Source organism: Sinocyclocheilus anshuiensis, unplaced genomic scaffold (genome assembly GCF_001515605.1).
Source record: "Sinocyclocheilus anshuiensis isolate Anshui unplaced genomic scaffold, SAMN03320099.WGS_v1.1 scaffold1055, whole genome shotgun sequence".
Classification (NCBI taxonomy): Eukaryota; Metazoa; Chordata; class Actinopteri; order Cypriniformes; family Cyprinidae; genus Sinocyclocheilus; species Sinocyclocheilus anshuiensis.
In genome coordinates, this window is record NW_015547681.1 from 101,540 (window position 1) to 115,549 (window position 14,010).

Consider the following 14,010-nt stretch of genomic DNA (forward strand, 5'->3'; position numbering starts at 1 on the left):
TCCGTGTGACATCAGTGGTTCAACTGTAAAGTTACGAAGCTATGAGAATACTTTTTTGCGCAAAGAAAACAAAAATAACGACTTTATTCACTTTGAAAAATTCACTTTGGCGGCGCTGACCCAGATCCGGCGTGATGACGTTGCGTCCAAAGTGACGCAGTAGAGACGAAAATATGAAATATAGTCGTTATTTTTGTTTTCTTTGCGCAAAAAAGTATTCTCGTAGCTTCGTAACTTTACAGTTGAACCACTGATGTCACACGGACTACTTCGTCGATCATCTTGATACTTTTCTGGACCTTGAACATGGTAGTTACCTTGCTGTCTATGGGAGGGTCAGAGAGCCCTCATATTCCATCAAAAATATCTTAAGTTGTGTTCCGAAGATGAACGAAGGTCTTATGGGTTTGGAACAACACGAGGGTGAGTAATTAATGACAGAATTTTCATTTTTGGGTGAACTAACCCTTTAAGAGGCATTAGTGTTTCCAAACTAGTCTCTCTGACACTGTTGTGACTTCCTGTCTGACAGGAAATGTGTCTTTGTGTTGTTTTTTTTCCCTCAGGAGAGCCGTCTTTACCCAGTCCCACTAAAGATTTACTGGAGAATTTCAGCACTGAGGAGGAGAAACGACCGGAAAACGCTCTGGATAAAGTCTCTAGTAAGTGACTCGTCAATACAGACACTGATGGATTATTGATCCACTTCTGTGTTCATTCACTGCATTTATTTGACCAGAAATACGGTAAAAATTCTGAAATATTATTACAATGTAAAACAGCTGTGTTCTATGTGAATATACTGTAAAATGTAATTTATTCCTGTGACGTAAACCTGAATTTTCAGTGTCACATGATCTTCAGAAATCATTCTAATATGCTGATTTGCTGCTCAAGAAACATTTCTGATTATTATCAATGTTGAAAACAGTCGTGCTGCACAATATTTTTGTGGAAACGTGATGCATTTTATTTTTCAGGATTCACAGATGAACAGAAAGTTCAAAAGAACAGCATTTATTTGAAATAGAAATATTTTCTAACATTATAAATGTCTTTACTGTCACTTTTGATCAATTTAATGTGTCCTTGATTAATAAAAGTATTAATTTCTGTATTAAGTATTAATAACTGGAGGATAGTATATTGTCACATATTCATGCTTTTTACATTGCATGCCAAACAATACTTATGATTAAACTTAAATCAGTAATTGCAGTTCATTTAATTTTTGTATTTTAGTAAAAAAAAAACAGTACTAGAAATTAAACTAAAATTAAACCTTTCTAGAAATTAATACTATAAAATATACTATTAGAAATTAGAAATTAAAACAGACAAAAATGAAAACTATTATTATATTAAAATTGATGTATTCATTTTATTAATTATTAAATAGTTATTTTGTTATTACAAATTAGTTATAGTATACTTAAATTAATGAATACTCACCTAAATATAATAATTATATATTCATATATGTAATTTATACAATTGATTTTATTGTATTTTTATTATTTCTGTTTATTGTATTAATTTGATAAAATATTATATTTAATTTTATTAAAAAAATTTTTATCAGTGTTACTAATTACTGTATACTTTAATTAATACTAAACTAAATATATGAATATATGCAATTTATGCAATTTATTTTAGTGTATTTTTATTATTCCTGTTATTTGTATTAATTTTATTATATTTATTAAAAATACATATTTTATTTATTATCGTTCCCGTCTCTCCTCCAGATGAGCCGTGTCTGGGTGATAAGTCCATCTTCTGTCAGATGGAGGTTCTGGCGCGCTACTGCTCCATCCCGGGTTATCAGAAGCTCTGCTGCGAGTCCTGTAACAGGAGGATGGCTTTCAGTACGCTTTCTCCAGACGTTCATCCTCCCTTCACTTGGCTTCCGGATTTCACCTTCCCTCAACTACTTCAAACGAATCCCGACCCGACACAGCAGATGCACACTCAGACGTCTGTATCTCCATCTACAGCGGCTCCGCTCATCCACAGCACTATAGCAGCTACCAAGAGACCGCGACCCACTTCCACGAGCCCTAAAGGAGAGGACGAGAGCACGTCCCATCCAGAGTCCATCACCTCACTTCTACCTCCAGACGGACTCCAGAACCAGAGCACCACTGTGGACTCCAGTCGCCTCGGGGACTCGCCGGTCACATGATCACTAGCCAATCAGACAGCAGCTACTGGTTACCTCAGAACGAACCGACGTCACCCACAATCCTCTGCTCCGTGTGTTGAACCGGGAGAAAACCGTGAAAGGTGCTGTTCTTGAAATGCAGTGGCTCAATCTATGTTGTTTTGTGTCTTTAGGACTACTAGACGCGCGCGTCTTCACTCTTTAGCGTGTGTGTTTGTGGCTGTAGCACGTCGTTATCCGCTCATATAGTTTAATAGCAGTGTTATTTTGAGTCTAGCTGCTTTGTAACTCTGATGTAGTTTTGTGACTGACCAACTTTAGCAGAGTTTCGTAAGGTATCCAATGGTGGCTGAAGGTTTCCTGCGTGTTCGGTCTTTTTAATTTAAGTTAAATTCGAATCTGGCTCCATTTTATTATGACCTCGAATTTGGGTTGATATATCAATTTCTAATTTTTATTCTTCTGACATCTGACTAGTCTAGTTAACTTCTATTTTGTGCTCGATTGTGCTCCAGATTCTCATGTCGCTCAGAGAGTCTCGCGCCGGACGTTTTTTACGTGGATCTCACGGTCACATACTCGCCAGTCCTGATTATTACACAGAGCTAATTGACTAATACAATTAGATGGCCGCTCCATGCTTGCTCATTCTAAAAGTACTTTATTTAGTCACTTGAATAAAGCAATTATCCCTAGTCAGAGGTCATGAGCACTATTATAGATAAAAGCCGAACAACATTACTTTCTCTGATAATAGTTTTGGTTTGGTCATGCCATGGTTTCCCATGTACACTTAGCTAGAGTAATATTACAAGAAACAGAGGTAAGGCCCACCCAAATTTAAATGGAAGTTCCCTTTTTACAATCTAAGTACACTTCAGAAATGCAGTAACAAGGATGCAACATGATCTACTAGAGTCAGTCATTTCAGAGCAAACAGAATAAATTCAAATGTAACAATTTATTATTAGTCAGGTAAACATGTATTATGCCAATCATATAGTCAATTCAGAGATATCAAATCAAATCAATACAAGACATCAAATTCTCAAAGATGAATACCTGACTTTAGAAAGATACAGAAGCGCCCTGGTCCTCTCGCAGCTTTCACTTAAGTACTCAGACCAAGACAAACATCCTCCAAATGGAGACAGGAACTAACAATTGGAATCTGCAGTGATCAATGCCTAGACGTGGAGCGTTTACACCTTTTACACAGATGCTGATTTGCATGAAAGAGCACATCCTCTACAGTAAGCAACATATCTCTAAACTCTGAGGATCTTTAGTACCTTTTAGTCTACTTCTTGTAAGATTGAGACCATTGCACCAGTCAATGAGAGACATTTCAAATTATACCAGACATGAACTTCACTTGCATTCGTGTAGAACATTATATTAAGTGAAGGGAAGGAAGTGAGAAAGGAACAAATGTAGAGGCGAGAAAAGCTTCTCTCAGTGAGATGTGGAAACTGATGGCTGTATGTTAATACACTGTGTCTGTATTGTCCATATCTTAGGAGAGCAACGCGTCTGAGGTTCTTCCCGTCTTACAGTTTCATCTTCAAAATATCCTGATGATCTGAGAAAAATGACGCATTCATTTCTGCTGTTGCAAATAATTATTAACACAGTAACAGTCATTTCCCCAAATCCTTTTGATAAAATTATTATAGTATATGATTATTTTTGTTGTTTCTACATTAATTTGGAGATTCAATGTGAAAATATTGCCTAAATGTGCAGTACGTGACAGAGCACACGATTTTGATATACCATTTAACTAAAACTATTAAAGTTAAATAAGTATTAGAAGAAAAGCTTAGTTAAATCATAAGGAGAAATGTTGTCTTGGCAATTAACTGAAATAATTTTAAGTTGAAGCACTAATATTGCTTAAATTTAAAATTGAAATAAATTAAAGCTATATAGAAATATAAAAAAAATAAAACATGCAAATTAGTAAAGCACATAACAAAATTACTAAAAATGAAAACTGAAAATATTAAAATAAAAGCTAATTCAAAATGAATAAAATATTTAAATAAAATATGTATTTTTATATTTTTTATATCAATTTATGTATATTTTCAAATAGCTTATACACACACACACACACACACGTAAGCTAATTGGAAATATATATTAAAAAATATATAAAATGCAAATATTACAACATTTTACATTTTCAGTTTTTATTTTAGTAATTTTGCTTTTCTAATTTTTATTTGATTATATATATATATACAGTATGTGTATGTGTGTGTGTGATACTATAATAGTATTTTACTATACTATTATAGTGTATTCTATAATAGTATAGTAATCTATTGTGTGCATAGCCATTAATGTATTTCATGTACATTTTCATATTTTTATGAAGCTGAACTACACAAAACTACTGAAGTGTTACAAAGCAAGTGTAGCAGTGGTGCTCCTGATGTTCAACCAATGTGACGTCACTCACCTGTGAAACAACAGCAACCACCTCTAACGCATCGCCTGCAGTTTGTGGGTTTGATTTTGTGTGTTTTTGAGCTTGCGTCTGCTCTTAAACCGTCGTGATGTTTTCGGCTGGTTTTGTATATATTGTAAATAGTTGCAGGTTTTCAGAAGGTGCGAGAGCGTCAGGTCTGCCGTCTCTCATGTGGTTTAACCTAATTTCTGTATTGTATAGTACTTGTATATACATGAATGAGAGCTTTAAGTGTTAATATTTATTAAATGTTTAAGTTGTAGGATGATGAAATACATGAAAGTATACACATTGAAAAGAAAAGTGTAGTTTTTATTTCAGATTTTCTTTTATTATTTGCACGATCAAAACAGATTCTCAAGAAACATCAGGTTTAACCAGCTTGGATCATTTTTAATGGAGAAAAAGCTTAAGAAAATATTTTATTTGCAGTGTCTAGTATGATATGAAACACAAAACTGATATCTAAGATTAATATTTCTCTAATTTTCCATCAGCAAACAATATGACTAATATGGAAGCCATTAAATAAATAAAAAAGGTAATTACAACTTTTTATCTCATAACTCTGCCTTTTTTTTCTCGCAATTCAGTTTATATCTCACAATTCATATTTTTTTTTATTAATATTAACTCAATTGCAAGATATAAACTCATAATTGTGAGATAAAAAGTTGCAATTACCTTTTTATTTATTTTTCTGTGGCAGAAGCTGGTTTCCATATAGACTAAAGACAAAATGTTCATTTGCAGTGCATTGTCTGATTTGTGCATCTTCATAAAACAAATATTAATGAAATCATGATGCATTTTAAAAATAGAGTATCCAGCCATATACTATTAAATCCATGTGTTTTAATGCAGCAGCAGATCTGAACCTGTTTTGACATCAAGATGGTACAATGGTACAAAGTTGTCAAAATGAAACATTTTTCATTGAGCTTTCATTCGATTTGTTACACATATTTATTTGAGAAAGTCAAAATGATTACTTAGCAAATTTGTAATTATTTTTAACAGTATTTTTAAATTCTTTTAAAAAGATATATATTTTTAATAATAATTGAAAATGCATAGTTCATCCAAAATCGCTACGATACTTGACAGATTTATGAAAAATAGCAGCAGTGATAATTGTTTTCAATTATTTTTCAATTATTTTTAATACTTATAATATTTTAATAAAATAATATTTTAATAAAATCATTCTTATTAAATTATCTGTAATATTTTTGAATAAAATTGTTTTTAAATATATATATATTTTAAATTATAATTAATCCAAAAATGCTACATGATACTTGACAGATTTATGAAAAACAATTTTATTAAAAAGGAGCAGAGGGCATTATTTAAAAATTACGCTTCTAATAGTATTTTAATAAAGCCATTTTAATAAAATCATTTTTAATATTTTGTAAAATGTATAGTGTATCTAAAAATGCTGCATGACACTTGACAGATTTATGAAAAACAGTTTTGTGAAAATTACTTTTCTTGCATTCAACATACTTTTAGAGTTTGATCAACATGTAGGTATAGATAATGACAGATCTTTCTGTTTCTGAGTGAACGATTCATTTAAGTTGCACTAAAAAATAAAGTGCTATGATCCTGGAGTATGTTATAGGTTCAGAGCTCATTCTATTGTGGATCTGAGGCATGTCTAAAGTCTTTTCAGCTGATTTAATGGAGTCATTGTGCTCTGCTGATGTTCTCCAGTCGTTCTGGTGATTTTCAGAGACTATTAGAGATTAAAGTTCACTCTTGAGAGTGCCTCTTTAGAGTCTCTTCAAATGTCATTTGTCCTTTTGAAGTCTTGAATCCACAGTGAATCGTGCGGAGGTTGTGAGACGATCTCCATCTGCATGCTGTCACTGCGAGTGCAGACATACGAGTCTGAATGATAACAAGACGCCTGGATGATTCCCAAGTGAAGGCCAAAGGAACAGTTCACCGAAAAATAATTTGGTCATTATTCACCCTCATGTTTTCCCAAACCCGTATGCTGCTATTTTTCCTGTTTCCATCACTGCAGTGCAGTGGATGAATTATATATACAGAATTACTGTAAAGCAGGATTATCATAGTTAACTAAAACCAAAATCAGAAAGAAAAAAAGCATATTTGTTACTTGAAATAAAATAAACTTTTTTCAGCTATTTGCCGAGGCAACATTTCTCATTTAGTTTAGCTCGATGTACTAAAATAACTAAAAATGAAAAAAAGAAAGTAAACAAAGTATGACTAAATGTAAATGTAATTAATTGTTTTTTTATTCCATGGCAGAAACAAAAACAGAATTGCGAGATGTAAATTTGCAAGATGAATTTTGAGAATAAAATCAGAATTGTGTGTTTATATTTATCATTTTCATTTAGTTTAACTTGCACTAAAATAAACTAAAACTGAAATAAATTAATACAAACTATAGATATATTTAATAAAAACAATAAAAATGACAAAAAAACTGAACTGACAGACTAATACTTTAACCAAAATTAAATTGAAAACAGAAATAAAAAAATACAAATATAAAAAATTAAAAAATATAAATAAAATGATACTAAAATAACACTCCTGTGAAAGATATTTTTATTGTCATTTTATATAGTCAACTCATTTTCATAGTAGTTGATTTGCTACTTTGCTATCTTCCACATGACTTTCATCCTGTTCGTCTGAGGTGTATGTTGCATGGCTGTGTTCCTATAGTGTTGACGTCTGACATAAGCGTCTCTCATCAGCTCTTGTTTTCTGGGTGTTGTGTAGCCAGCCGGCGCCGCAGGTGTTTAGTGAAGTCCACTTGTGCTTGAGGAAGAGCCTTGTTCACTAGTGACTGCGGCAGCCAACCCTGAACACACAAGGACACGTTCATCACGCGACTGCAGAAATACATCACAGGGAATCTTCTGCACTGCAAAACTTGCTAGTACATTTCACAAATAATACCAAGTAACACTGAAATACTATTTTGAAGCAAAAACACTGAAATAGTATTTATGTAAAATGTACAACTTTGAAAATAATTTTTTACAGTGTATAACTAACCCGATTCATCTGCTGGTCACCTCACAATCAGGAAAATCTTGATAAATCATAAAACATGCATGTTTTGTACCCTGATGTCCATGTTGAGCAGCCAGATGAAGCGACTTCGGTCGGGACGGTCCTGAAGCGACTGCAGGATGATGCAGGTCGGTCCATCTTCAGCTCTGAACACAACAAACACCAAACACACACTTACAGACAGGCTTTACCGTGAGAAACTACTTTCAGATTATGTCCAGTTCAGAGGTGTAAAGAGTAGCTGAAAACCATACTAGAGTAAAAGTACAGATTCCTTACAGTGAAAATTACTCCACAAGTTTCCAATTCCAAAACAATTTGAGTAAAACTCTTTTAGAGTATCTGATTTGAACAGAACTTAAGTATTTTACTCATACTGAATATAGGCTCAAAGATGCACGAGCCAAAGAGACATGCCAGTGAAAACATTTCACAAATAATACCAAGTAACACTGAAATACAATTTTGAAGCAAAAACACTGAAATAGTATTTACAGTGGGTATGGAAAGTATTCAGACCCCCTTAAATTTTTCACTCTTTGTTATATTGCAGCCATTTGCTAAAATCAAACTTGCTAGTACATTTCACAAATAATACCAAGTAACACTGAAATACTATTTTGAAGCAAAAACACTGAAATAGTATTTATGTAAAATGTACAACTTTGAAAATAATTTTTTACAGTGTATAACTAACCCGATTCATCTGCTGGTCACCTCACAATCAGGAAAATCTTGATAAATCATAAAACATGCATGTTTTGTACCCTGATGTCCATGTTGAGCAGCCAGATGAAGCGACTTCGGTCGGGACGGTCCTGAAGCGACTGCAGGATGATGCAGGTCGGTCCATCTTCAGCTCTGAACACAACAAACACCAAACACACACTTACAGACAGGCTTTACCGTGAGAAACTACTTTCAGATTATGTCCAGTTCAGAGGTGTAAAGAGTAGCTGAAAACCATACTAGAGTAAAAGTACAGATTCCTTACAGTGAAAATTACTCCACAAGTTTCCAATTCCAAAACAATTTGAGTAAAACTCTTTTAGAGTATCTGATTTGAACAGAACTTAAGTATTTTACTCATACTGAATATAGGCTCAAAGATGCACGAGCCAAAGAGACATGCCAGTGAAAAACAAGAAAGAGTTGATGTGTGAGAAGAGCAATCACGTTTATTTTCTAAAAACCAAAATAAAACTGAACACCTCAAAATAACACAAAATGTCGCTTCGGTATAACAGATAAATAAAATAATGTTAAGTAATTTTTTTTTTTCGCCTAATTTGTTTATTGAACTTTTACAATAATAACACACTCTCAGAAAAAAAGGTACAAAAGTTGTCACTGGGGCGTACCTTTTCAAAAGGCACACCTTTGTACCTAAAGATTCCATATTGGTACCTTAAAGGTACATATTAGTACCTAAAATGTACAAAAGTGTACCTTTTGAAAAGGTACCGCCCCAGTGACAGCTTTTGTACCTTTTTTTCTGAGAGTGCAGGATAAGAATAGGAGAACAGTGAAAAAATAATGTTAAGTAAAATTAAAAAGTCAAGATCTTCTTGCACTGGATGAGCTGGTTTTGGCCTCATTGCTAAGGAACTTGCATTCACGTAAAGCAGCATTGTTGACAAGTTTGGGTGAGTAAGGGCAAAATGCATGAGATATAGTACTTTCAGTGCCCTGTAGTTGCGATATCACTTGTTTTGTAGCAGAAATAAACTGTTACGTGCCATGCACAATGTAATGTGTAATTGCAACACTCTTTACAAATGTAGTGGAGTAAAGAGTACAGATACTTATTCAAAATTGTAGTGAAGTAGAGAGTAAAAGTTGCAAATATCTTTGATACGCAGTAAAACTACAGAGTATCCAAAAAGATACTCAAGTACAGTAATTAATTACATTTACTCCAATACTTTGTCCAGTTATAGTAACGTATAATTAAAATGTACATGAAAGTAATAATTCACCCCAAAAAGTAAAACTGTCATCAGTTATTCAACCCCATCCATGCAAACCTGTATTAATTAAGTTTCTGTGTTCCATAAAGTGGATGGTGATTTATACTGTTACAAAAACCCGCGAAAAGCGCCTCAGCGGCGGTGCATACGGCTCGAGCGCTGTATGCAAAGTCTTCCGAAGGCACATAAGAGCTTGGAGTAACAAGCAGAACCAAATTTTAGTCGGTGTTCAGTTCACATAAAATCTCAAACTTGCGCTCGGTGTGAATGAAACAGAAGCTCAGGCGTTATTCTACCTGACAAACCCGGGCTGAGGCGGCAGAGACTCCATCCACGTTGCGGCTCCGCCGAAATAAACACGTGACTCGCTCTTGGACGAATATCTGACGTTTAGGAAGTCCCGCTGGCCAATCAGGTTTCCCGCCATTTCCACTGAAACATCGTGGGTAACCATGGCGTTCCTGCCCACGTGTTTCAGAACCTGCGGTATAAACCGGCTTGTTTTAATGCTGGAAGCTTTCAAATTTCATGCATTTTTAATGGAAACATAACACGGAAAGAGACCAATGAAAACAAAATGATTATACTGTGAAATTTATGTTTTTCTTACAAAAAGCAAACCTGCAAAGTTGAGTGGTTCACATTCTCCATTCACTGTAGACTTGCTTTATGCTCACTGATCTCTACATGTAGATTACAGACCTACTTTATTATATTATATATGGGTTAAAAATTTAATTGAAAAATTTAACCCAACAGTTGGGTTAGTCCATATTTAATTTGGGTTGAAACAACCCAGCATTTTTTTAGAGTGTATTACATTATATCTACATCATAGATCAGTGTTTCAAATAGACACGCCCCTTTCAACACTGCAACTTATCTAGAATTCTGAGTTTCATTGTTTTAAATACTTAACTTCAACTGACGAAATTACAGGAAAAAAGCATCTGCATCCTTGTAGAACGCATAATATTCTGAGAACTCTGGCTTGTAAAATGTTTAAAACTTCAGCACACATTAAAAACTATTTCAGGGGACCTGTTACCCCAATTTAAAGAAATACATGGTTGCAAGTCATAACATTTTAATTGATTGATTTCATTAAACTTTTTAAGTTGCGAGCATTATTTTGATGAGATTTGTCAAGTCACGTTTATTTTGTATAGCGCTTTATACAATACAGATCGTGCCAAAGCAGCTGAAAAAGATAAGATTAATTGGTTCCAGAGCCACAAAAATAGTTAAAGCTATGAAGTTTGTTGGCTGAACAATTTCCAACTTCATTAGCAGTTGTCATAACTCAAAAAAGACTGATGCAAACAGTTATTTGTTTTTTTTTTGCAGTAAAATGTCAAGCAATTATTTCCTATTTCTGTTTCGTAAACAATGTCCCACTAAATAACTTGCATTTGCATTATGTTATTTGCTGTATTGTGGTTTTGTCTACTGATTACACAAATTACATTTGGCGTTAATAGTGTTGCCATAGAAACACATAACTCCAAGTCTGAAAAAGTGAACATCTCTGTCCAGATAGTCATCTAGTAATTACAGCGATTATGACATGGAGTGAACGCAGCATTAATCACAGAGCCGCTGACCTGAGGACACATGAACACAACCCATTTTAGCTTATTATCTAGAGACGGACACATAGCTGCTTGCAAAAGATATTTGTCTCAAGATTAAGATGCACAAGTTACAAAGTAATTACATGCAAGTTACTTAAATTGAGGCTTTCTTCTGTATAATGTGTTTGTGTCTCCTCTCTGTTCAGTCTGTTTTCTCCGGGTTATTGATTGTATCACAATTTATAATTTACTATCAGCTAGGTGTGGAGAATTATTATTCATAATACACAACTTATGTATAATTTTCATATTAATAAGCATTGCTGCATGAATTACAATTAGAACAATTATAGAGAATCAAAATATATACTAAATAACACGTGACAATTATGTTTAGTTCAAATATTATTTAATTACAGTAGTATAAGCCTAGTATTACATTATTATTTATGTTTATTTTATTTTATTATTAACAGTATTCTTTAAAGTAGAAAGCAGTGGAATGGTTTTCTATAATATTTATATATAACATAAATGCATAAATATATTAGAACAATTATAGAGAATCAAAATATATACTAAATAACACGTGATAATTATGTTTAGTTGTTCAAATATTATTTAATTACAGTAGTATAAGCCTAGTATTACATTATTATTTATGTTTATTTTATTTTATTATTAACAGTATTCTTTAAAGTAGAAAGCAGTGGAATGGTTTTCTATAATATTTATATATAACATAAATGCATAAATATTCATAATGCTCTTATGAATGTTTTTAGCAATTACATTGTAAAATGTAACTGTTTAGACTGAATTGTACATGCAGAAACAAAAAGCAGAAATATTTTCATGTTGATTATTATTATTTTTGCATATTTAGCTGCACATTTGATTTTTTAATTCTGAAAAATTGACCAATTTACCCTTTTGACCTCAAATATCTGCTTAAGGCAGAGGATCACCGTTCTCTGATCTGAACACTTTTAGCTCTATTGATTTATCAAGAGGGAATATTAAACAGCGGTGTGTCCCTGAGAGCGGCTCAACAAGCCAAAAATCATCTGACACAACATTCACATCTACAGTCAGCCTCTGCTTTGGGAATTGAAGCCGTGAGCCTGCTGTTACAGGCTCTTCTCTTATGTTTTATGATCGTCTCAGATGTGTTTCAGGACCATACTGGAGATCAGGAATAAAATCTGACAATTATATAAATAAATTATTATTTATCCTCAGTGTATGTCAAATATTTATTTGTTTATTTATTTAGAATTTCAGAATAACAGCATCAGACTTTGATGATTTTATATATATACTGTATATACATATACAGTATATATATATGTATATGTGTGTGTGTGTGTACAGTACCATTCAAAATTTCAATATTTTAGAAAGAGGTCTCTTCTGCTCACCAAGGTTGCATTTATTTGATTAAAAATACTATATATATATATATATATATATATATATATATACAAAATTAAGAATAAATATTTCAGATTCTGCACTGTTTCTATGTGAGTGATCAAATGTAAGTAAACGAGTGTCATTAATCATGTGACAGTCAGATTTTCTTGCATCATTGAATCTGAAGATGCTTTTTGGATCATTGTCGGTGTTTATTTTTTATACTCGGTTTTCTTACTTTTTTATTTGAAAGAAAATAATATTTTATTCATCATAAAAAGTGATCAAAAGTGACTGTAAAGACATTTATAATGTTACAGAAGTTTTCTATGTCAAATAAATGCTGTTCTTTTGAACTTTCTATTCATCAAAGAATCCTGAAAAATAAAACGCATCACGGTTCCACAAAAATATGATGCAGCACAACTGTTTTCAACATTGATAATAATCAGAAATGTTTCTTGAGCAGCAAATCAGAATATTAGAATGATTTCTGAAAGATCATGTGACACTGAAGACTGGATGCTGAAAATTCAGCTTTGATCACAGAAATAAATTACATTTTATTATATATTCACATAGAAAACAGCAGTTTTAAATAATAATATTTTACAATGTTTACTGTATTTTTGATCAAATAAATGCAGCCTTGGTGAGCAGAAGAGATTTTTTATGCTCACCATTTAAAAACTTTTTACTGACTCCAAACTGTGGATTTTTTGCTGGAGTATTGGATGGAAACTGAGGTTAAATATGAATGCACAGACTCACTTTCAGTCCATCTCAAAGGGATCCATGCTGGAAGGACCATTTGTCCTCTGCTCTGTAAGTGTGTGATCTCCTGGCCGAACGCTGCCAGAGCTGCTCGCTGCAGACCTGCAGGATAATAGCTGTGGGTTAAGATATTGATTTATTATTATTAAAAACATTTATGTATGAATTTGTTTGGTTGGTTGGTAACACTTTACAATAAGGTCTCATTTGTTAGTGTTTTAAAGTTATATAACAGCTGTGAGTTACGATAATATAGAAATTTTACTTTTTTTTATTGTCATTAAATAAAATCTTTCTTTATCATTAATTAATATATTTATTTATGCTTGTTTTACAATCATTTTTTAATCTTTTAAAGTCATATAATAGTTGTGAGTTAAGATAAGACAGAAATTGTATTTATTTATTATTATTATTAAATAACTTTTCTTTATTTATTATAACTAAGAAATGCATTTCTTATTAAATAATTGTATATATTATTATTAAATTATTTATTTATTTGATTGATTAGTTGTTTGTTAACACTGTACAATAAAGGTACAATTTGTTAACATTTGTTAG

At 32.6% G+C, this 14,010-nt stretch overlaps 2 protein-coding genes across 2 annotated transcripts in view; one reads left to right on the forward strand and one right to left on the reverse strand.

Moving 5' to 3' along the window:
• LOC107703099 (A disintegrin and metalloproteinase with thrombospondin motifs 14-like) overlaps positions 1-4,967 on the forward strand; it is an 84,217-nt gene extending 79,250 nt beyond the window's left edge. The window contains exons 22-24 of the mRNA XM_016505622.1: positions 567-662; positions 1,752-2,289; positions 4,551-4,967. Of these exons, the coding sequence (XP_016361108.1) occupies positions 567-662; positions 1,752-2,188 (533 nt within the window). The 3' untranslated portion in view covers positions 2,189-2,289; positions 4,551-4,967. The remainder of the gene's footprint in view (positions 1-566; positions 663-1,751; positions 2,290-4,550) is intronic.
• Positions 4,968-7,294: 2,327 nt separating this feature from the next.
• On the reverse strand, positions 7,295-13,653 carry LOC107703094 (steroidogenic acute regulatory protein, mitochondrial-like). The gene is made up of 5 exons (XM_016505618.1): positions 13,641-13,653; positions 13,444-13,548; positions 9,979-10,198; positions 8,480-8,573; positions 7,295-7,497 (listed from the first exon to the last, which is right to left on the reverse strand). Exons 1-5 carry the CDS (start codon positions 13,651-13,653, stop codon positions 7,387-7,389), a joined length of 543 nt encoding a protein of 180 aa, XP_016361104.1. The 3' UTR covers positions 7,295-7,386.
• Positions 13,654-14,010: the final 357 nt, after the last annotated feature.

Excerpts from the sequence above, each read along its gene's own strand:
- LOC107703094 (XM_016505618.1), bottom strand. Across the intron at positions 8,574-9,978 it reads CCTCAGCCCGGGTTTGTCAG|AGCTGAAGATGGACCGACCT; the intron begins GTAGAATAACGC and ends TGTTGTGTTCAG. Across the intron at positions 7,498-8,479 it reads TGCTCAACATGGACATCAGG|GGTTGGCTGCCGCAGTCACT; the intron begins GTACAAAACATG and ends TTGTGTGTTCAG.